A 23585-nucleotide genomic window follows, 5' to 3' on the forward strand; every position below is an offset into this window, starting at 1 on the left:
CTCCTTCCACCAGTATAATTGCAGGTTTAAATTGGGTGTGTATTTTCATTTTTCATGTAATACTGGAAACACAATGTTTTTGTTTGGTTATAATGTATAAAAGACATCAAGTTGTATGTGATAATCTATTAATTCCTTTTTATATAATATTTAATTGATAAGATTTACCCACATTATTGAGTATTGCTTTTGTTCATTCTTTTTCATTGCTGCATAGTATTTCATTGTGTAAATATATACAACGTTTTATTCATGCACTTCCTTTCATGGATTGAATCAAGGTTTTTGCTCTTTGCTACAATGCTAATATGAGCATTTGTGTGTGTATATACACACACTTAGTATACATCTATACATGTTTTTCTTGATTACATATATAAAAGAGTAGAATCTGCAAGAACATAGAAAATGTGAATGTTCAATTTATGAGATTATGCCAAATGATTTTCTAAGTAGTTACCCCAGTTATACTACAGCCCTTTAGATTTATGCATTCTGTTTAAGTTGGTATTGTCACCCTTTTCATTTTTGTCAATTAAATGAGTACAAAATGACATTTTATGATTTTGATCACATGTCCTTGAAGATAAAGGTCTCTTCTATGTTTTCACTGTATCTGATTGTATCTGTATCTGACTCCTCTTTGATGAGAAGTAGAATCTATACATACCCATTTTTTTTCTGGGATGCTCATTTTTCTCCTTTTGCCTTTTTAATTCCTACATATATTTTATATTCAGCTTAATCATGACTTTATTCAGTCAACTCATTACAGAGTGCCTTCAATGTAGCAGGCACTGAGGATACAGCAGTGACCAAAACTGAGTAACTTCCCCTAATAAGCTTACATGTTAGTGAGTATTGGTGTAAGGGGTGGAGTGAGAATGGGGAGTAGAAATACAGTAAACATGTAAATAAGTCAATATAAAAATTTCAAAACTCGACATGTCCTGTGAAGAAAAATAAATTATGGTCCTGGGAATGTCTGAGCTGCTTCTTCTGTTAAGGAAAGCTTCACAGAAGGAATGGCCAAAAACTCCCTAAACCTGGTAAAATACAAAAATCTACAGATTCAAAAAGCTCAAGTTAAAACCTCAAAAAGAATAAAATCAAAGAAACCCTACAATGCAGCCTGAGTGGTCTTTCAGCACAATACATGAGGGAGCTGAAGCCTGAGGAGGGAGAAAACATCTAGATGAAGGACTTTTGAAGCAAAAGCAATAGAATTTTAAAAGGTCATGGGTTGGGGACATGGTCTGGGTTTTTAGAAAGACAGAAAGAAGTTCCTTGTGTCCTTCCTGTGAGAGAGAGAAGATTGTAGTGGCAGGCAGTGGCCTGATCAATGTGAAACTTGACACCATATTTGAATGGGAAGGTGTTAATCAGGACCCATAAATGATGTGACTTCCTCTGTAGGAACAAAATCACTCAGACTGCAGTGTAGGCATTCTTCGATTTTATCCTCTTTGAGATTTTAACTTGAGCTTCTTGAATCTGTAGATTTTTGTATTTTACCAGGTTTGGGAAGTTTTTGACCATTACTTTTTCAGCATGACACATTTTCTCCTTTTTTTCTGGGGCTCTAACAAATGTTACAATTTTTCTTATTGTCCCCTGTGGCTTTAAAAGATTGATTTTTAAAAATTCTTTTGTCTCCCTCTTGTTTATATCTGATCATTTTTAGAGACACCCAAACACATTTTTTTTTTCCATGATCTCCCAGCTACCTTTCTCTTACTCTGGAACAATATTTTGATTCTTCAGCCAGCAATCGGGGATGATAGCTACCCATGTGTGGCACTGACTTCCACTCCTATGCCAAGTGTTAGGAAGACTGATAATAAAATGTCAGCTCACTGCCAGTTCAGCAACTTCGTGTCTAGCTTTCTTCCGCCTACCTGCCCTTCTGCAGCAGCTGCTCCATGCTCTGTGCATGTTGTGGTCATTGGGATAGCCTGAGTGGAAGGAGCTTTCTCCATCTTTCCAATACCTGAAACTCAACCAGTCTTCAGATATTCTGTTTTTCAGTTCTTAAATTTCCATGTGATTCTTTAAAAAAAAAAAATCTTTTCCTTCTGAGAAGTGTTTTCCTTCTATTCATGCCAGATGCACTTTTGCTTCATGGATTGGCTTTAAAGTCTTTAACTAGTAACCTTGAGGGAGCCATTACACTCAGTGGGTTGTTCTGATGTTGCATCAATTGATTGCCTTTCCTGTGGAAACTGGTGGCTTTCTGGGTTTTCTTTTTTTGTCAAATAATGTTGAACGGTGCCCTTGCTGTTGTTGACATTGTCTGGGGTAGCCTCGGTTTCTGTCATATTCTCCCTTTGGGCTGCTTCTCCAAGTTTTGACTCCTCTATGATCTGCCTCTAATTTTAAGAGTTTCAGTAGTTTCATTTTGTATTTGGTTCATTTTTTACTAAACTCAGTATGAGAGAAGGGCTGTCATTGGCTTACTGCATCTTGACTCTAAGTCTGGTTTTGTTTGCCATTTTCCCAAGAAGAAGCAAGAAGTGCATATGGAATAAATCAATGAAGAATTGAATTGCCTATTTACCAAGGTTGTTTAATTTTTCTTTTGCTTTGTTCCCCTTTGTGTATTTGTTTTGACAGTTCATCCCAAGTCTCCCTTTGATTTATTCATTAAAAACAACAGTGCCACAAAAGCCACCGTGACCTGGAAGGTGCACTCCATTGGGAATTATTCCACACTCTTGTGTCAGGTCGAACTCTGCGACAAAGGAGAAGTGATACATGTAAGAACGCTGATTCATTTTCTCTTTTAACAGTCCCTTTATGTCCTGAGTGGAGAAAATTTTTAAACAAAATCTCTTTAAGCTATTTCCATGTGGGTTCAAATGGTGTGGTTTACCTGTTTTTAAAAAGTCTTTGAAATCAATCACAGGCTTTTGAGGGCTGGGGAAAAGACCTGAGACATTTTATTTTCCCCAAGAAGAACTAGCCTTTTTCCAGGTAATATTTGTCATAGTGTGATTTGCCTTTGCAATGAGGTCTGCTCACCAATACTTCTGTCTTCTTATTTCCATCCTTTTTCTGCCTTTTATTTTTTTAATCAAGAGGCACAATGTTTCTGTGAAGGTTAATGGCAAATATGTCTTATGTGACCTGGATCCCGACACAGAGTATATGGCCCGAGTACACTGTGCTGATGCCAACCACTTCTGGAAATGGAGCAAGTCGATTAGTCAAAATTTCACCACACTTGAAGCTGGTATGTTCATCTCCCTGACATTTCATCCAAGGACTTAAACTGACTCACAGGAGATGGGCTGGCTTCCCTGGGCATTTGAAGTTGTACCCAACACTAAGGGGGAAGTATCACAACAGAGACTCAATGCCATCTTGAAAAAAAAAAAATATATCTGAACTAAACACCCATGAAAAGTGACTAGTATGATAGGACCTCAGACACTTGCCTCCAGTGTTCTTTCTACTGTCCAGTTTCTCTCTGAGCTTTGCCTTTGCCAAAATGGTTGGCAAAATCCAGCTGCTACTGCTGGATTCACATTGGATCTGGGGTGAGGCAAATAAATTTTTAATTCACAACCAGAAGCAAATGGTAGTGTTCATGGCAAGGAAAACATTGCTTTCATATCAAACAATCTCAGGCTTTCTTCTAGCAGCCATCAGTGAGTCCTTACCACCATGCTCTCTATGGTAATCTCCTCAATATCGACTGAACAAAGAATCTTTCCTCTAAATAACTGTGTCTCAGAGCTCCAGTAAGGCCTCCGCCATTCAGATGGTCCAGCCCTCCTTTCGTCTTCTTGCAATTCAAGATAAAGTCTTACTTAATGCTTGGAGTAAAGGCAAGGTGACTAGGGCCATTGATTGGAGAGACCGGCCTAGTTTGCAATGTTAGTGAATGGCAGAAACATGACAGCAATAATAACAGTAAACACAGATTGAGTGTTTGGTAAGTGCCAGACTTAGCTCAAAGACTCACTGTTTTAATCTTCCCAGCATGCAGTAGATATTATCATCCCTGCTTTGAGGCTGAGGACATTGAGGCACAGAGAAAGTAAATAACTGAACTGGTCTAGCCAGCGAGTGATCGAGCTGATCCTGCCACTCACACGGGGGGCGGTCTCACCCCAGCGCTCCACCCACATAATCTGGTTTTTTGCGTTCCACCTCTTGGTGGTGGTGTTACAACCGTGTTGCAAGTCCTGGCTATTTTATTACCAAAGGAAGGATTTTATGTATTGGTTTTCCTCCTTCTTGCTATTTGTGTTTCTAGACTGGCAGGGCTCTTCCTGGCCTCCCCTAAGAGGGACTCTCACTGGGTATCTTTAGGGTGATTGATCGGCGATCAATGGGCGATTGACCGGTCCCACATATGGGACCAGTCTTGAGTGGCTCCCCTGCTTGTCCACTGTTCCTGGCCACTCCCTGGCAATTTTTCCTAGGTGTGTAGACGTCTCAAGAATTCCTGCTGCTGCTGATAGTAACATGGATAGTAATAGCTCTGTTGTTTTTTGTTAAAAATTTTTACTTTATAAATACCACTTTGGTTTGTGGTATTTCATTTGTTTGTCCCATGCAAATTAATCACAAACATTACAACTATAATTAAATGCAAGAGGAAAATGGTCAAGGGATCAAGTTTTTAATACACTGTGTTTCTTTGGGGTTATAATAAAATAAACTTAACTTTGTTTGGGATGATGACAAGAAAATGAAATGAATCTACTGATGGTGAATTAATTGATGTTTTTGGAAGTAACATGGCATACATTATGTAAATTTTAGGTGTGCATCATTAAAAATCAACATCTGTCTATACTGCATTAAATTTACCACTGAAAGTCTAATTTGTAGATGTCTTTAAACTTTGCCTCTGAAAAAATTTAGTTTAATGCAGAAAAAGTCCATGTTTATGTATACAATAGTCATACTTCAGTAGAATCATAATGAGCAGGGTTAAATGACCCCAGAATTTTGTGACATCAATGCATGCATTCACTGTACTCGGTGCTTTCTTCTCACAGTTCGGATTTACTGACCAGCTAAAGATTTTCCATTGAACTTGGAGTCCTATATTGGACCTGAGTATTTCTGTGTTTTATTTACTCTTGATACCTGCAGTTGCTTATTTAGCAAGCTAAAACCTCCTGCAGTAAAGCTGCTTTAAATTGTATGGTTGGGCCTCCCTGGTGGCTCAAGGGGTTAAGCACTGCACTATGAAGCTGTCTGCAGCCTCTGCAGCAGGACTTTGATCCCCAGCCTGCCAGGGAGCAACTCACATTGCGCAGCAGACCTCTCCTGCCTTGCCCGCTGTGGCCCTCAGCAGTGTTTCTGTCAGTCTGCCTGTTCTGTTCCCCGCTCTGTCTCTGGTGAATCCTCTCACCCCTACCCCCAGCATCTCTGGCCTGTACCCCAGTTCTTGTATGCATAAATAAATAAATCTTTAAAAAAAATAAACTGCATGGTCACCTTTAAGTTGAAAGTGCCAGAGATTCAAAGAAAAAAGGACTTACTTAAATTTCAATTACTGATATAAGCTTTGGAGTAACATTTCGCTCTTCCATACATGCATGTGCTCCCTCACCCTCCTCCAAACCCCCTCTGCCTCCCATCCCCTCCTCCCCTCCCTCCCACCTGTTCCCTCTGGTAACCAGTATGTTCTTTCACTGCGTTCAAGATTTATTCCCTAATGTATTTTGCCTGTGTACATGTTGGGGTTATTTGTATTCCACAGGTGAGAGAAACCATTTTTTTTGTAAAACAGAGGGCTGCATTCTTAGTGTTATGTTCCAAAACAATTCTTGCAGAGAGATGTTTTGAAACAAGTCACAAATAACTGGCCCCCCGGTTTACTGTCAAGAACAAGGAGGCAAACTTGTGGCAGCTGCCCAGAGGGACCACAGCCGCCATCTGCCCCAGCCCTTCGGCTACTACTCCAGCCAAGGGGCAGCTGATGTGAGGTCATGACCCCGTGGATGCGTGGATGCGTTCATCCTGCCCTCGGGCTCTCCCTTTGTGAGCCTCTCTTGCAACCTTTGCAAATTGGCTGACAAAGTAGCCATGGTCTGCTCTTAGAAATTAAAAAAGTGGGAAATTTAGCTAATTAACCTTCTGATGAATTATTTCAAAATTGTTGGCGTCCAGAAGACTAAGACTTTAGTTCATAAAGACTCATTTTTCAACAGACCTTTTGTAAAGCACCTGCCATGCATCTAGTGAGGCATGGACAGTGTGGCCTTGGAGAAGTGGGGGGAAGTCACAGAGTGCACATGTGAGAAGCCTCAGGAAGGACAGGCGTCACGACTTCCTTGACCAAAGCAGAACAGGATTGAATGTTCTGCCCTCTACACATATCGTGACCCAAGAATTTTTCTTTGTTTGTTTTGGTTAATCTTAGCCCCCTCGAAGGCTCCTGATGTCTGGAGAAGGGTGAAATCAAAGCCAGGACAGCATGAGGTGACTTTATTCTGGAAGGTGAGAGGCACAGATTTGCTTGGCACTGTATCTGAAACTATGAAATGGGTCTTGGTGCAAGTCTTCTGCGTGGGCTGGTTTTCACAGGAGTCCAATAGAATGTCTTGCCCACTGGTGGAGTCCCTGTGCCACACCCACGTCCCTGGTGCTGGGGCCAGCAACTCCTCCCTCAGAAGCCCATGGCACCGTGGCGATGTGACTGTTAGAACCTGCATCTCAGTAACTTCTACTCAGGTTTCTCCCTCTAACTTTTGCAGGGCCCAGGGCGGGAGCGTAAGTGAAGAGAAGTACATACCATGTTTAAAAGTTATGACTATTCATACACCCAGAGTAGATATGTTGAAAAGTCATGAATCAAGCTAAAACACTGTAACACAAATTGTATGTGGGCCTTCCACCTTGACTTACATGCCTTCATGCATCCTGTGAGGCCAGGTTTGTATTCAGAATTCTCTGTTCCTTAGTGTTTCATGCCCAAACATGATGGTGTTGGGGAGCTGCTCTGGCCAGAGCCACCCCACTTTCCTTCCCACCTCTATCTGGCCCACCCCTGAGGACTCCTGAGTACATACCTGTGGACACGTTAGTCTGCCCAGGTTCTGTTTACACCCAAGCAAACAACCACGCCCTAGGCAGTTCTCAGATCTCAGGGTGCATCCACCAGGGATGCTGTCTGTCCTTGGAATGGGAGGCCCATGGGACAGGTCCTGGAAGTGGGTTTGGGACTCTGTGTGCAGGGAATTCTCTGCAGCCTGGAGGGTGGTCTAGAAGGGGGATGTGGCTCTGGGTCTGGGGGCTATAACCATGAGAACAGCTAGAAGAGGGAGTCAGCCTGGAGCCAGGCCTGCTGGGGCCTGCTAGGGGTGCTATTTTCCTCACATCTTTCACTCTTGTGCCACTGAGTCTTTCTTAAACCAAGCTGAAGAGTCCCCTTCCTCTATATTCCTGACTTGGCCTCTCTTTTCTAAACACATTCTGCTCTTGAGAAGCTCATGTCCAAACAAACCCATTGTCTACTCAGCTTCAGTTAGATTAGAATCCCCAGGACTTCAGGCCTGGTTTGAAGGGTTATTTTCTCTAATGAACTGTTTTAATTTGCGGCTACGGAGGGTGTGTGTGTGTGTGTGTGTGTGTGTGTGTGTTTAAGGCAGTTGAGAGACAGAAGAGATGAAAAAGTAATTATAAAACTCCCCTTCTGAGGAAAACACATTTTGAAACTATTATCAATTTTTTTTAGCCATTCTCAAAATTGCACGCCAATGGGAAGATTCTATTCTATAATATAATTATAGAAAATCTGGACAAATCATGTGAACTACCACCCCTCTCCATTCCTGCTTCGGCCAGTAACGAAACATTAACCCTCGACCTGTCTTCTTACCGATTCAACATCACAGCTAATAACAGTGTGGGCATGTCTCCTGCTTCAGTCATTGTCATTTCTGGAGACCCTGAAAACAGTAAGTCCTATTTTGTTTTGTCTTTATTCTCAAGGAAAACATTGCTGATGTTATTAGGTAGATGGATAAACTCTAAAGATGGTAACTCAGGGAGGCAAAATATCTAGCTACTAGGCACTGCTGTTCATTCTCCCTCAGGGTTTTCAGTGGAGGGAGCATGAGATTTCAGCCAGGCCTCAGTCGTTACTGCCCAGAGACTCTTCCACCACCTCGGAAGTTGTCTCAAGTGTACTCAAGTAAATGCAGCACCGGCAAAGCGTCTTTACTAAGAGCTAGAGTCAGTGTGAATGTGCTGGGCTTATGAAGTAAGAGTTGCATTTATTCTATAGCAAAATATTTTGCCAGACTTTGCAACCTATAACAAGCTTGTTAACATTTCCAGAGATCACAAGAGTCTGGGCATCATCTTTCATGAGGTGCTTTGCTGGGTTGTAGAATAAAAGGTGATAACTGGCTAATCCCTTAGCAAACAAGGTGGAAATGACCGTATGTGTAAAATCAACAGTGATATTAATTTCCTTCTTGGAAAGCTGTCAAGAGGTTGGATACACTAAGCCCTCTCCCCCAGCTGTAACACACTGAGTCAGTGCACACTTGGACACAATACAACTGGCAGGAGAAGGTCTGTAATGAACCTTACAATAATGTCTTGCTTCTGTTACTGCTATTAAAATTTTCAGACTTGCTTCTGTTATTGCTATTAAAATTTTCAGACTATGCTTATGAAGTGAAGGTCAGTTGTATTACTCCTATCATTCAAATTAGGCTTAAATTTGGGGTAAGTGGGCTAGATAAGAGGATGTTTTAAAATGACCCAATATGTCAAGTATAAAAGAAATTAAGATTGTGGCATCAAAGAAATACTAAGGATTTGATATAATCTTGCTTGTTAGGAACTATATTAGAGGAGGAAATGTATAGTTGTATTCTGTCTTCATTAGGGACAGAACAGAAAAAGTAGACATTTTATTCTCCTGAATTCACCTTGGGGAGCTGATAGGTAAAAGAAAGACTGCCTCACCTGAAGCCCAGTTCAAACACGGCTAAGCAGTATTATTTGTTTTGGGGTCTTCTCTGCCTATGGATTATTAGCATATTTTCCTTCCCCATGCCCTGCTTTCAAATCCAAACCATTTCCTGTGAGTCTCTATCCAGACTTCCTTAAGTAATCTACCTTCTTAAATAACTAGTGTGAATAATGTCACTGTTGTGCCATGAGGTAATCTGATAAGAGTAGGCCAATTTATACTAACATGTAAATGGCTGAAAAGATTCCCTATCTTTTCCTTCTACCTCCATTCCTCAAAACATATTTACCATTTCTAAGAAGCAGCTTAATACACATTACGATTCTAAGTTCAGGGTGAAATTTCAATTGGTATGGATAAGTGAGGTGGGAAATTGTCCACTTCAATGTGAAAGAGATGTGTTTCTTTGATGGAGAAAGACCAGGCTGGCCATTTAGGAAAGATATTCTGAGACCTTGGCGAATCCTTTGCCTAGTACTGAGAGCTTCACATTCCTTTGCGTGTTCCCAGTTGAATAATAACTTGGTGGCCTAGAAAATTTAATAGCTCTGTGTTTACACATCAGGATTGCTGTAATTAGGATTGCCACATAAAATACAGATGCCCAATGAAATTTGAATTGCAGATAAACAGTGAGTAAAGTTTTAGCTTAAGTCTATTCCATGGAATAGTGACTTCACACTTAGAATGTTTTTCTAAGCTGCTGCCTGCAGGCCCAGGCCCTGACCAGGCTGTGAAGTCAGCCTTGGGCTGTAAGAAAAATTCTCATCCCTCAAGGCCTCAGCTGATTCCTGAAATCAGTATAAAGGGTAGCCCACTGAGGCCATCTGAGTTTTTTTCTTATCATCGGACTTTAGGAAAACTACTCTGATATAGAAAATATGTTGAAGTGGTGGATTTGACCACAAGAAGCAGGCATGTCCTTGAGTAATCTGACTTACTGCTTATCTGGATTGCTTTTTCTTTCTTTGTCCTCGACGTCTTCCCATAACATCTTAGAAGTCACACGTAGTCCAGGGGCAGCCTGCATTATGTGGAGAAACTAAGCTGAATTATTTGTCCGGTTAAAGGTATTTTTTGAAAACAGATCAAGTAGCAAACACGGTTCTAGGTCAGAAGTCAGAAAGCAACATTTTGGGTCAAAGAGACAGATAGTAAATATTCCAGGCTTTTGCAGATCATAGTGTCCATTCCACAGTCCGTGTTCTTCAAGTGGTCGGTTTGCTTTTACAGCTCTTTAAAAGTACTAAAACCAAAAGCGTCAGGATCATATAAAAATAAATAATAAGCCTGAGGGCCTCCCTGGTGGCACAAAAAGTTAAGTCTCAGCACTACGAAGCTATCTGCAGCCACCACAACACAAGTGTGATCCCCAGCCAGGGAAGTGACCCACATGGCACAGCAGACCTCTCCTGTCTCACCTGCTGCTCCCCTCAGCAGTATATTTCGTCAGTCTGCCTGTTCTGATCCCCACTCTGTCTTTGGTGAATCCTCTCACCCTCCTGCACATCTGGCCTGTACCCCAGTTCTTGTATAAATAAATACATAAATCTTAAAAAAAAAAAAAAAAATCCTAAGAGGCTGCATCTGCTGATGGTTTGTCAAGCCTTGTATTAGGTGCTAAAGTCGACTTGGGTCTCAGGTCTGGCTGAGGGCCCCCTGAAGGCAGGTATGAGTATTTTCTGTGAAGCCAAAGACTGGGAAACACCTGTGAAAACAGACCCCGTCCAAACCTTGTTGTCAATAAAGTGTTAGGGCTCTTACCTGTTAGATGCGTGCAACCATCCCAGGCCAGGTATGTTCATTGTCGATACTCACAGGCTGAAAGAGAATTTTGGAGACTTCGACAGATTTTTTTACAGGCTTTTAATGCTGAGTGAGGGAATAGACCAGCTTTCCCTGTCAGCCTCTGCCTGGCATTTTCTCCCTCAGTCTCGTGTGATCTTGTAGCCTCATTGCAGAGTGACGCACCTTTTTGTCCTTCACCTCTCAGCACAGGTGCCCTCACTTACACATGCACACCCGGTGGGCCCATGTGTCCCTCATCATAGGTACGTGAGCCCCTTGTCTGCATTGCTCCGCCCCAGGCATCCACGCAACCCAGGAGGAGGGCGAGACCGCAGGTGCCGGCCATACAGGCCAGCAGCGGGAGGATGGAAAAATGCCTGATTGACTTCATTCACCTCCACATTCAAATTCTTTTTTGACACTTCTACAAAATACACAATTAGGGCCTCCCCGGTGGCGCAGGCGGTTGAGCGCCACACTGCAGAAGCAGTCCGCAGCCTCTGCAGCACCAGTTAGATTCCCGGCCGGCCAGGGAGATACCCACATGGCGCAGCAGACCTCTCCTGCCTCACCCACTGCTCCCCTCAGCAGTGTCTTTGGTCCATCTGCCTGTTCTGCTCCCCACTCTGGCTCTGGTGAATCCTCTCACCCTCGCGTGCCTCTGACCTGTACTCCAGTTCTTGTATAAAATAAATAAATAAATCTTTAAAATACACAATTAAATCTGAAGTCTTGGTATCTCTGTACCATATAGAAGATGTGGAAGAAGAGAGAGTTAACGGTACAGAGGAAGGAATCTCTTTGTCCTGGAAGCCCCCGTCTGGAGATGTGCTGGGCTACGTTGTGGAATGGCACGCGTGTCCCTGGCACCTGGGCTGTGATCCCCAGTGGAAAAACCTGGGCCCTAATACCACACACACAGTCATCAGCTCAGGTAAGAAGAAACTTCCATATTACTGACTTGTTTTGTCCACCTCATAGCACATCCAACGAGGACTTCTGGGCTGCCTCACGGATACAAAGTTGTGCTAATCATTTTGAACTTAAAAATCCAACTTGGGTGCTAAGAGTTCACATTTTACAATGATGTGACCTAAGATAGGATCTTTAATACTCTTACAAGAACAGCTGGAACTCAGCCCAAGAGCAGTTTGCATGATTGCGCTGAGTATTTCCCTCTAAATGAGTCATCTCAAAGGAATGGCAAAGGGCCATTCCAACTGTTGTCCAGAGAGTTTTTGCAAAATCAAAGAAGTGCATGGATTTGGGGGATGTTTAGGACGTAGAGCTGATGGGTGTTAAGCATCAAATCTTCAGTGTCAGAGGAACATATAGAACTTGCCCTCTCACCTTCACATTGGGCTTGTAATTTCAAACTCACTAGATGAGCAAAGTCAAAGGAGCCAGGTTTCTGGGGGGAACCGGGGTGTGAGTGGCGCCATCTGGTGGGCGCTGTGGTGGTTGCAGAGATAAGCTGAGGAAAGGGGAGAGAAAAGGCAAAGTGAAAAAGCAAGTTGCTAGAGTAGGAGGAGAGTTTAAAAAGGTTTTCTGCGTCTTGTCAAATCCTGCATGTGGATAAGGGCGTGTTGGAGGGCTCAGGCTCAAGAGGACAACATGCAAACATACATATGTATGTTTCTTTGGACAACATATATTTCTTTGGAGACAGTGGGACACTCCAAGGGAAGACGGTGAAGACCAAGGACAGAAACCCCTTGTTGTACAAGCAGACACAGGGCAGGTTCACTATCAAGTCAGGCAGAAGGATAAAGGACAGTCCCGTAGCCCTTTGTGGATTTTTCAGGCTTTAATGCTCTCAGGAAACCAGGTACACAGGCACACCAGGCAGGAGGCTGGCATGCAAGAAGGCAGGCATGGGCCAGGCAGTATGTGTCTGTGTAGGGAGGGCGCGGGGGGAGAGGCTGGGAGGCAGGCAGATAACTGAGCCTCCCAGCCCCCCACAAATCTTTACTTTCTCTGGGCTCTCTCGCATTCTCTTGTGGTCTTGCCTCTAATGTAGTCACTCTTCCTTTCGCAGCCATCCTCTGAGTGACAGCACCCTATAGCCCTGGCCTCTAGGCTCAGGTGTGCACAGTCATGCATGCCCACACCCATACTCAGTTGTCCACAATCAGGCCGCGTGCCCCACGCCCACGCACCCAAGTGTCTTCTGCATTAACACTATCAAGGCTGCAGGTGATAGTCACAGAGGCCAGTGGCGCTAAAAGCCTGATTAATGCATTTACCCTCACCCCTGGGAGGAAATTGTGAAGGAGGAACACATTAATTTATATTCTTTTCCTTTCCAGAAACAAAGAGAATTTTACTCTGTATTGAAAATATGTTGATTTTTCTTCTTTAGATGCTTTTAGACCAGGGGTCCGATACAAGTTTAAAATTTATGGAATTTCTACAAAAAAGTCTGCTTATTTATTAGAGAAAAAAACTGGATACTCCCAGGAACTGGGTAAGTTGAAATGTTTAATGTGTCACGGGCAGACTTGTTCAAAGACTCCTAGTTTTGGGCTTAAGAAGACTTCAGTGTCCCATTCTAATAATTAGATTTTTTAAAACTTACTTTTTATTTTTTTTTTAATTTTTTACATCATTGTTCATTTTTAACAATATTTGCTTCCCCCCACCCCCTCAGGTGTAGTCCCCATAGAGTTTCCTTCCCCAATGCACCCATGCACCATCACCTCAGTCCCCTGTGCTCCTCCCTCCCTCCCTCTGATCCCTCTCCCTCCTCCTCCCCTGCAGGATGTCTCTGGTTTATAATTGTCTGTTTTTGCTTTGTTGTGTTTTGTACTGTTATTATTTTTTTACACTGATGTCTTATTGGGTTCCCCTATATTCCTACTCTAAGTGAAACCATCCAGTATTTTTCTTTTCCTTCTGGCTTATTACACTGAGCATAATTCCTTCTAGCCCCATCCACGTTGCTGCGAATGGCATGAGTTTATCTTTTTTGATGGCTGAATAATATTCCATGGTGTATATGTTCCACATCTTCTTGATCCAGTCATCTATTTTTGGGCATTTGGGCTGTTTCCAAAGCTGAGCTATTGTAAATTGTGCTGCTATAAACATAGGGGTGCAGGTGCCCTTTGGAATTAATGTTTCTGTGTCATTTGGGTAAATACCTAGGAGTGGAATTGCTGGATCATATGGAAGCTTTATCTTTAGTAGGTTGAGGCATCTCCACACAGCTCTCCATAGTGGTTGGACCAGTTTGCACTCCCACCAGCTACAAGTGTTCTTTTGAATCAATGTTTTTGTGTACTTTGGGTAGATCCTAGTGGTGGAATTGCCGGGTCATATGGTAGCTCCATTTTTAGTAGATTGTGGAACCTCCAGACAGCTTTCCACAGCGGTCGGACAAGTTTGCACTTAATAATCCAAATACAAAACATTTTCACTAAAGATAATCTATAAAATGACTGGAAAAGGAAGACAAAATCATTGCTAATTTTACCACCAAAAACCGAATAGCCAATTAATATTTTATGCTTATTCAGGTATTTTTTTCGGTATATATGTAAACACACACACGTATATAGTTTTGCATGAAATAGACTCTTTGAAGTTTGTAAAGAGTTTTTGACTCATGGCACTAACTACACTTAACTATGTCATTTTTATGATGGCAAAGTGCCTCATCTTTGTAAATGTCATATCACCTGTCATTACAGTTAGGATCATTATGCTTTTCAGCTATAAACTATAAAATTCACCTGCAGGTGTCTAGCAGTCTCCAGTGCTTAATCTCTTTTTCCCTTTGCCTAATACCTTGTGTCCTATGTGAATGAGCATCTTTGCAGCTAACTCTTTGTCCATATCCTACAATAATGGCTTTTAAATGAAATCCTAGTAGAATATTTGAATCAAAAGGCCTGGATTTCTTAAATATTCTTTCATTTCTTTTACCATTTTTAAGACTTTGATACATAGTGTGCCTTCACTTCTAGAAATATTACCAGGATTCCACCAGCAGCACATAGGGCCATTCCGAGCCTCCCGTGGTGTTGCTTATTCACCTTGTCCGTCCTCCAGCATCTCACACCTGCTGGAAGCCCAGCTGCTGGGGCCCTGCTTGCCTTACACTGATCAAATCAACTCTGAAGCCTTCTTCATTCTGTGGGGGGAGCTGTCTGGGACATGCAGGAGGTGTGAGTTGTGAGCATAAACCAGGCGTACACAATAGTATGTGGTAAAACAGGTTCAGGACAACCTTCTGGATAAACGCTCCAGGTTTTCCCAATGATACTTGGGTAACTTTGCATTGCCGTGACATGGGAACTGGAGTTCTTCAAATCCTCCCCAACTTACCTCTTTGAACAGAACCCTTCCTGGTCCTCCTCTACCTCCCCACTTCAGTTCTCCTGTTCTCTGGCCTGGTCTTCTCAGAAACCTTATTTAGAATTCAGGACCAGAATTAAGTCTAAGAAAACCTTCATTCTCTGTTTTGCTGTGTGACCTTGTACAAGTTACTGTGTCTCTCTGGGCATCCAGGTATGGCTTGAACAAAAATATTGCTCCACTACTCCCCAAGTTTCATGCACTGCAAGGCATAAATCCCCCATTAAAAAAAAAAAAAAAAAGAAAGATGAAAATTTCTTAACTTGGCAGAAGCTCCTCCAGCCTCCAGTCAACTGTGGGTCCACATTTAGTTTACACAAATGCTCTGAGATATCTTCTAAATCATGACTCTTTTCTTACCCAACTTCCTTTCCTAGCTCCTTCCGACAACCCCGAGGTGTTCGTGAATGACCTGAAACCCTACTCCTTCACTCTGCATTGGCAGAGGTATTCCGCCAACTCCAGCTCCCAACCTGGTTTTATACAAGGCTACCATGTCTATCTGAAATCTAAGGAGAAACACTGCCCCAGAGGATTTGAAAAGGCAATTCTTTCAGGAAAGTAACTTTAAAAAAAAAATTTCCTCATTATTTGAAATCATTGAAAAGGCTGCCATCTCTGTCCAGGGCTAGATGAATTCTCTGCTTGTAAGCTTTTCTGATAGAATGTTGTTCTTATACAATTAGTAGGCCAGACAAGAGAGTGGGAACCAGTGTTGGAAGTGACTTAAAAAACAATGTGGCCTGGTATTTTTAGAAGGACTTGAGGTATCTTTAGCTCCTGAGTGAACCTGCCACTGTGAAGCTTTCTTGCTAACTCCTTTTCTTTGACTTGCGGTACAGGTCATCAGTGTATACCTTAAAGTCTCACAAGCTCTTACTGTCTCTTGTGGATTTGTGTGTCTCCCCGGAGCACCAGCATCCCTCGTTTAGTGGGATATTTAGTTGCTTGTCTTGCCATTTCCTGAAAATTTTACCTGTATCCCTAAAGTTTGATGAAATTATAATAAATTTTGGTGGGTTCCCAAAATGTCTGTCCTGAATCCACAAGAGGATTACTACTCAGTGCTCTCTCAAGAGCTCTGTCATACTCTTAATAATTGTTTTCCTTGAAAATCATTTTTTAAAACCACAGATGGTACAGATTGTTGCAAATACAAAATCAGCAACCCGGAACAAAAGACATTGACCGTGAAACACCTGCAGCCGGAATCCACCTATCAGTTTCTTGTCACCCCATTCACAAGTGTTGGCGACGGTCCTGATGTCCTTTTCACAGAGGTCACAACTCCGGACAATCACTGTGAGTTTTCCAAATCAAAACTCTTCCTTTAGAAGTTCCAGGGAAACTAATTCCATAGCAGTTGCCTTGGACTTTGTCTAGATTTTCTTTTTGTAACTTTTCTTCTCTAGCTTTTGGTCTTTGTAAACTTGTTTCTAGATGAAACTCTTCATCACACACACAGCACAGAACCCCACCACATAAAACGGGTTAAGAGTGAAGCTGGTCTGACTGATGTATAGTCTGGAAACTTCCTCTTGCCTTTATCATAGTTATTCATGTGTGTATAGGAAAATTAGAGTGTAGATAGGTGAAGATCTATCTGTTGTTTCAGGGATCCACAGGGGAGGGGGTGTCTTGAAATTTATCTCCGCATGATTAGGGGGAAATACTGTACACTTTAATAGAAGCTTTATTTACCAAAAGTGATCTGAAATTTGAAAACTGCTGTGGTTAATTCCCCAGACTGGTTCTCTAATACGTTATAAATCCATAATTTATCCAAAATTTTAAACCAACTGTAGTCAGCAGTACTGAGCTTGAGGGCAAACTGTTCTTCCGTGGAGCAAGAAGAGGGTTTCTTGCCCTGGTGTCAATGTAAATTTTCCACCCATAGCTGAGGTGCTGGCTTCTGCACCTCGTCTTTGTCTTTCTCTGCAGAGTCCTCCACTGGTGTTGGGCATCTACCCAGATCTGCCCTACCTTACAAAACTCCAATGATATTACCACCCTTTCAATCCCAAATCAAACCCTCTTCCTTCCAGGACAGCCTGGTGTTGGAGATGGGGAAGACAAGAAGGCAAATAGAGTAAACAGAAATAAATGAACACCTGAATGATTGTCAGCCTCCAAGCCCTCTCTGTGCAATTGCATTTATAAAAGAGGGTATTTACCAACCCAACTGAATTATCCACTGGTAGACTTTAAATTTAAAATGTCATTAAACTATCTCTCTTTTCCTTCTCCAGCCCATATACTGCTCATATACATATTCCTCATGATTTTCGGGGTTGTGGTGATCATCATCGTATGCTCCCTGAAAAGCCAGTGGTAAGTGTGTCAGGAAGATTTTATCTGAAAAGAAAGTCAAAGAAGGGGCCTCCCTGGTGGCGCAGCGGTTGAGCGCTGGGCTGCGAAGCTGCCCGCAGCCTCTGCAGTGCCGGTTCGATCCACGGCCTCAGGGCGAGGGTCCCACATGCCGTGCAGACCTATCCTGCCGCCTGCTGCTCCCCTCAGCAGTGTGTTTCGTCAGTCTCCTTGTTCTGCTCTCCGCTCTGGCTCTGGTGAATTCTCTCACCCTCCCGCGCTTCTGACTGTACCCAGTGCTTGTATAAATAAATAAATAAATCTTTTTTTTTTTTAAAAAAAGCAAGTCAAAGAAAAGTCTAGAAAGGGGTGTAAGATAAAAATCACATTGAATAATATGAAAAAAAGTGCTAAAAAGGACAAAGGAAGCTTAGATGAGAATATGATTTATTTAACAACATAGCTTTTGAGGTCAATACACAAAGGAAATAACAACACCTAAAAAGACTGCATAACGCATTTAATAGCAACAGCTAATGCTTGGATTTGAACGACGTGTTTGGCAGTGTGCTTAGTGCTTTAGATATAGCCATTCACCTAATCCGCACACCACCACCAGAATTAATTGAATCAATGAGAAAATTCAAGCATGGACGGAGGGTTAAGTAGCTGGCCCAAATGTGTAATAAATGATAGAGCAAGAATTAGATGCCCAGAATTTGACTCCAGAGTTCTTGCTCTTCAGTATTCCACTATCTTGCCAAATCCTGTCTAATTTTCATTTTTTCTAGGATGAAGGAGAAGTGCTATCCTGACATTCCAGATCCTAACAAGAGCAGTGTCCTGTCATTAATAAAATCCAAGGTAAATGCTGGGAAATTGCCTGTATACCATGTACCGATTAAAGAACTCATCCAGGGTTGGGGCTGTATAACCATCTTTCCTAGACCGCCACGGGAGGATAGAGCAAAAGCCACACTTCTCCCACCGCCGTGCATTAGGCGGAAGCAGAAGTCCAGCTCCTCTCTTGTGTCAGGGGAAACCCTTTGTTTTCAACACCACCTCCACTCAAATTATGACCAGAATGAAACAGGAACAAAACTGAAGCTCTAAATGCACTTCACCCATTTTATATACTTTAATACTCACACACACACATACACACACACACAGACTATATCTATTTATTTTTTGTCTTCCTTCCAGGAGAATCCTCATCTAACAATAATGAAGGTCAACGACTGCATTCCAGATGCTATTGAAGTTATAAACAAGCCAGAAGAGAGTAAGACCCAGTGCTTAGGCACGAAGAAGTCACTCACAGAACCCGGACCTTCTACGCCTGCTTACCTTTACCTCCTCCCAGCAGAGAACTCCTCCTCGGGACCTGGACCGTGTGTCTGTTTTGAGAATTTTACCTATAACCAGGCAGCTTCTAACTCCAGTTCTTGTAACCATGTCCCAGTATCCCCTAGAGCCCCACCAAATCAGCTGGAACTATTGACTGCACCTGAACATTTACTAAAGACACTAGAAAAAAACTGTATGAACTCCCTGGGAGAAACCCCTGCTGGAGAAACTAGTTTGAATTATGTGTCCCAGTTGGCTTCACTCCTCTCTGGAGACAAGGATAATCCCGCCACAAACCCCCCAGTGCCAGCACTATGTTCAGAGTATAAAACACAAATGGCCATACCTTTGGGTCTTTCCCCTCCTTAGACGGAGACTAACAGTGCTCCCTCCATTTCCCTTCCATATCAAGGTGAACACTACTGCTGACCAACATCCTCATTTCATACCAATGCTACACAGACACCATGGGACGCATGGCTGACACCATTCCATCATCACTAGACACCTTGGTGCTTATTTCCAGTGAGTTGTCACGGTTTGCAGGTCTCACTTACCTAAAACTGCCACAATCTTGCTAGCTTTCCAGGTCCAAAAGCCATGAAACCAAAGTTCTTCCTCGGAGCAGACTTGCTGTTGAAATGGCAGGGTTGTGGGAACAGGCTTGCTTTGCTGCTGTGTGTTCCAGGCCCTGGCACTTGACATAGGCAGAGACGCTGTCCACTCCGTACTAGACAGGACAGGGTGAGCGTGGATCTAAAAATTCACTTTCCCCTGAGTAACTATTCCCATTAAATTTCACCCCTGTGTTCAAGGTAAAAGGAACTAGATTTAATAATCACGGCCACAAACTTGTAAGTAGATCATCAGTTGTCACTGCTCATTTCCTCTGGATGTTTATGAGCAGGTCACAGATGCCTGAAATGGAAGCCGATTTTAGACTTGCCTAGAAGTAATAAAAATTTGTAGTTCATTGATGCAGTAAAATTCTCTCTTCTGGGGTCATAGATCTTTTCCAGTAGGTAAGAAGCGAGTAAATCCTAAGATTCCAGCTCACCACTGTTAAGAGTGGGACTGGCAAGACCTCCGCCTTAGCGTCAAGACAGTAACACTCCTCTGTAAACACCAGTCTTCTAGCATTTCTTTTTACAACTACCTCAGAATAGAAAAGGGAAAAATATATCATTAAACAATTCCTTTCACATTTCATGTTCCCTCTTTTTTTCCCAGAACAACAATGGCATGTTTTCATTTAGCATCCTTAGAACTTTGAAAGAGGTTTTCTAGGTCAAGCATCCTCCTTATAATCTCATTAGTAACCCTGGTATGCTAATATAATGAAGCCTCATTGTTGGACATCATTTAGACTTAACTGTAAAAAGTTACATGGAGTGGGAGAGGACAGTACATACCAAGCACCGGGTACTCAACTGTGCTGCTACATGTTAGTTCCTTTCTCTTCCTTCTGCCCATCATCCTTAATGTTATTTACGACATTTCTAAACCAGTACAATAAGGGTTCCTTTTTGTTTGCTGACTCCTGTCAGTGTTGTGGAAATGACTGTGCCTCTAGTATTAACTGCCAGAGAGAGAGAGGCAAGAAGAGAGCGGAGAATGAGAAGAGAGTAGGGGGGGTGGGAGGAGATTGTAGAGAGAGAAGCTGGGAGAGGAGAAGAGGGTCTCTATGATTAGAGACCTAATCATACCTATACAAAACAGAACTTCTGTTCCGGTATTTCAGTTTTTCCCGTGTCTAAACCTTTGGCTGAAAAATTGATTTAGGTACCCCTAATATAGTACAAATGAGTCTCTTGATTATCAGTTTCAAGAAGACTTTAAGGCCAGTATTGTCATTTACCCTCTTTATGTTCCTTTGTAATGATGCAATTATAAATGGACAAGAAATATCAATATTGTTGTAAATAGTATCTTAGATTTTCTGTAAAATGTAATCCACAAAATCTTGGAAGTTATTTTTGTTGCAACAAAACTTAATTGAAATATTTCACCATTGCATTGTTTCTTTATGAACTGAAGATTTAATAATTAGTATTCTGACAATTCACCTCCTGAGTTTACTAAAAATGTATATTCCTGGGTACCACTAAAACCTCCTACCAGGGTACCTATTAAAACCACCTAATCAGAATCACTGTGAAACAAGAATCTACTTATTTTCTGGAATCTATTTTCTTGGCTCTCAGGCATTCAGATGCACACTCAACTTTGAGACTTATTGCCTAAGTCAAATGAGGACAACTTCCTGAAATATACCAAGAGAAAATGTTGGGCTATATCACTTTGTGTCTACAATATCATTGTGACTGTGTCTTGGCTATAAATATTCTTCTATGTTCATAATAAATAAATTAGTATTTGAAACCTTAATTTTCAAGACTATATGCCCCTTAACAGCATTAAGAAGTGTTATTCAGTGACTTTAAAATTTGCTTTTGTGTCAAAGTAGGATAAAACAGAGTTTCAAAATGCATGAACATGGAATAACAAGTGCCTATAAACTAGCATTAGCTCTAATAGCCACTAAGCCATACCCTTAGCCACTCTCCCTCCTGATATTATTTTGAAGTTAAGTCACATAATTTAATCTGTAAATACACGTTTCGCTAAATGGGCTCTACTTTTTCTAATATAGTTAGTCATAATACCTTTTTAAAGAATCATACCTAAAATCAAATCAGTAATCCCTCAGAAATTATCAGGCTGTTTTGCTAGTGGGCAGTTGTCATTGACATGTAAGTACCATGTAAGCCTGGAGCCCTCTTCAGTTGCATTCCGGGTACTGCAACTGGGACTTACACAACAGAGCTGCTGACTGGTTGAAAGTGCTCACTGACATTCCCACACAGAACTCTTTAATTGTAGGGGAGCTGACGTCCACAGAATGTGTATTTTAAAAAATGAATGCTAGACAATATAAAATATTTCTTCTAAAAGCCCTGTGAAAAGATAATCTGGCTTTCATCTCATCTACAAAACATTAAACATTTGACATAAAGCAGAACTTTTAAAACCCTGAGATAAACAATAGAAGTTGGAAAGCCTTCAGAATTAGTAAACTGGTATTTACCACACATCAAAACATATTCAATTTAAATTGAGTATAAATCCAAATCACACTCAAATGTAGTTGTCTTAGTCCTCTAAGATAAGCATTTTTAAAAAGCTCTAGTATATGTATTTTTAAAATCAATTAAAAGGAAGTTGAGTCTGAGTCTCTCTCCACAAAATTTGCACATTGAAATCTCAGGACCCAAAGATATTAGGATGTGGCGGACTTTCGGGAGTGATTAGGTCATGAGACTAGAGCACACATATACAGGATCAATGCTCTTATAAAGACAGCTCAAGAGCCTCCCTAATCCAGACAAGCACACATAAGTCTGGGGCTGGGAAACGGGTCCTCACCTGACCACACTGGTGCTCAGATCTTGAACTTCCAGACTACAGAACTGTTAAGAAATAAATTCCTGCTTTCACTAAGATACCTGTCTGTGGTACTTTGCTATAGTAGTCCAAACGGACTAAGGTAATACTCTTTTCTTAGCATTTTTACATGCAAAAGTTTTTAAAAATGACACAATTTTTCAAGTTCAGCTATATTATCACTCTTTTCAAAGATCAGCTGTATGATGATGAAGTATGCTCTTTATTTTAAAGCCAACTATGTTTTTGAATGTATTGTTGAATGGCATCTAGAAGTGGAACACAATGAAAAGTATTACACAGAAATGTATTTAAGACCAAATTATCCAAAATAAATGCATTTCTTAAAGTGAGACATATGGTTTGCTGTATTTAAACAGCTGCAAGACTGTACCTTTGAAACAGAATTTTATTCTCCAGACCTGTCATTTCCCTTATGGTATAAGCTTTTGCCATTACGTAGTGGTAGGTTAGTTAACAAATCAGGCCAGTTTCTGAAAAGTCATCCTAGAAAAGTCATCCCACCATCATCACTTATAATGTATATTAATTCTGAAAAAAATTCCAGAACTGTTGTCTACAGACAGATCCATTGTTCCAAACCTTTATAATGATTTGAGGTTAAAAAATAAGGAGTGTAAGACAAGATACTAAAAAAAATAAATAAATAAGGAGTGTAAAGATAAGGAGTGTTTGATTAGGTTCTGAAGAATGTTAATGGGTATAAAATATTTGAAACTGCCACTGAGGTTACTGAACCTGACCATAATCTGTGGTACCGCAAGAAGTCCCTTTTACTGGGATTATCAGCATCAGTGGTACATGATGCAAATCAACAGATTGAGTATTTTAAATTTTCAAATAGAACAACACAAATTTAAGAATTTTAAGTACATTTTATTAACAATGTATCCCTTTGATAAGATTATGCTTCAGGAGGCTTTTAATGCCCTTGACATAAACTGTACACATTATACAAAAAACAAGAAAATCAAAAAAAAAAAAAATCAAGGTGAGCAAAACCATTTGGGGACAAACCTTATTTAAATTATACACAATGAAATATTCTTACGGAAAATATATAAATACTTTTTCTTTCTATGTTACAGTTATACAATATAAATCAGATTTCAATGTCTGTTCAGTGACTTACAAACACCAGAACCTCCAAGTATGTAGCAGCGTATTACTAAATTAAAAAAAGAAAATCATGTGGTTAGGGAGCATTAAGTCTGAGATTTTTTTTTTTTCCCACAGTCCCTTACCACTTTCCAAACTAATTTACACCATTTCTTTTACAATGCAGCTTTAGGATTTCTGACAGGCCAGTAATGGAATATTTTTCAATTACTATCTATGAAAATTTTTTATCACCCCCACCCACCCT

At 41.2% G+C, this 23585-nt stretch overlaps 1 protein-coding gene across 1 annotated transcript in view; it reads left to right on the plus strand.

Annotated features, from left to right (window-relative positions):
* The window catches only part of OSMR (oncostatin M receptor), a gene marked incomplete at both ends in the record, with an annotated part of 31246 nt that extends 12123 nt beyond the window's left edge, over positions 1-19123 (plus strand). The window contains 14 exons of the mRNA XM_084233904.1: positions 218-228; positions 2614-2756; positions 3079-3232; positions 6386-6462; positions 7700-7922; positions 11493-11672; positions 13101-13279; positions 14676-14907; positions 15475-15658; positions 15940-16028; positions 16232-16399; positions 17347-17428; positions 18196-18268; positions 18611-19123. Coding sequence (XP_084090030.1) covers positions 218-228; positions 2614-2756; positions 3079-3232; positions 6386-6462; positions 7700-7922; positions 11493-11672; positions 13101-13279; positions 14676-14907; positions 15475-15658; positions 15940-16028; positions 16232-16399; positions 17347-17428; positions 18196-18268; positions 18611-19123 — 2308 coding nt within the window. The remainder of the gene's footprint in view (positions 1-217; positions 229-2613; positions 2757-3078; positions 3233-6385; positions 6463-7699; positions 7923-11492; positions 11673-13100; positions 13280-14675; positions 14908-15474; positions 15659-15939; positions 16029-16231; positions 16400-17346; positions 17429-18195; positions 18269-18610) is intronic.
* Positions 19124-23585: the final 4462 nt, after the last annotated feature.

The sequence above is a fragment of the Talpa europaea genome (genome assembly GCF_964194135.1).
Source record: "Talpa europaea genome assembly, chromosome: 5".
Lineage (NCBI taxonomy): Eukaryota > Metazoa > Chordata > Mammalia > Eulipotyphla > Talpidae > Talpa > Talpa europaea.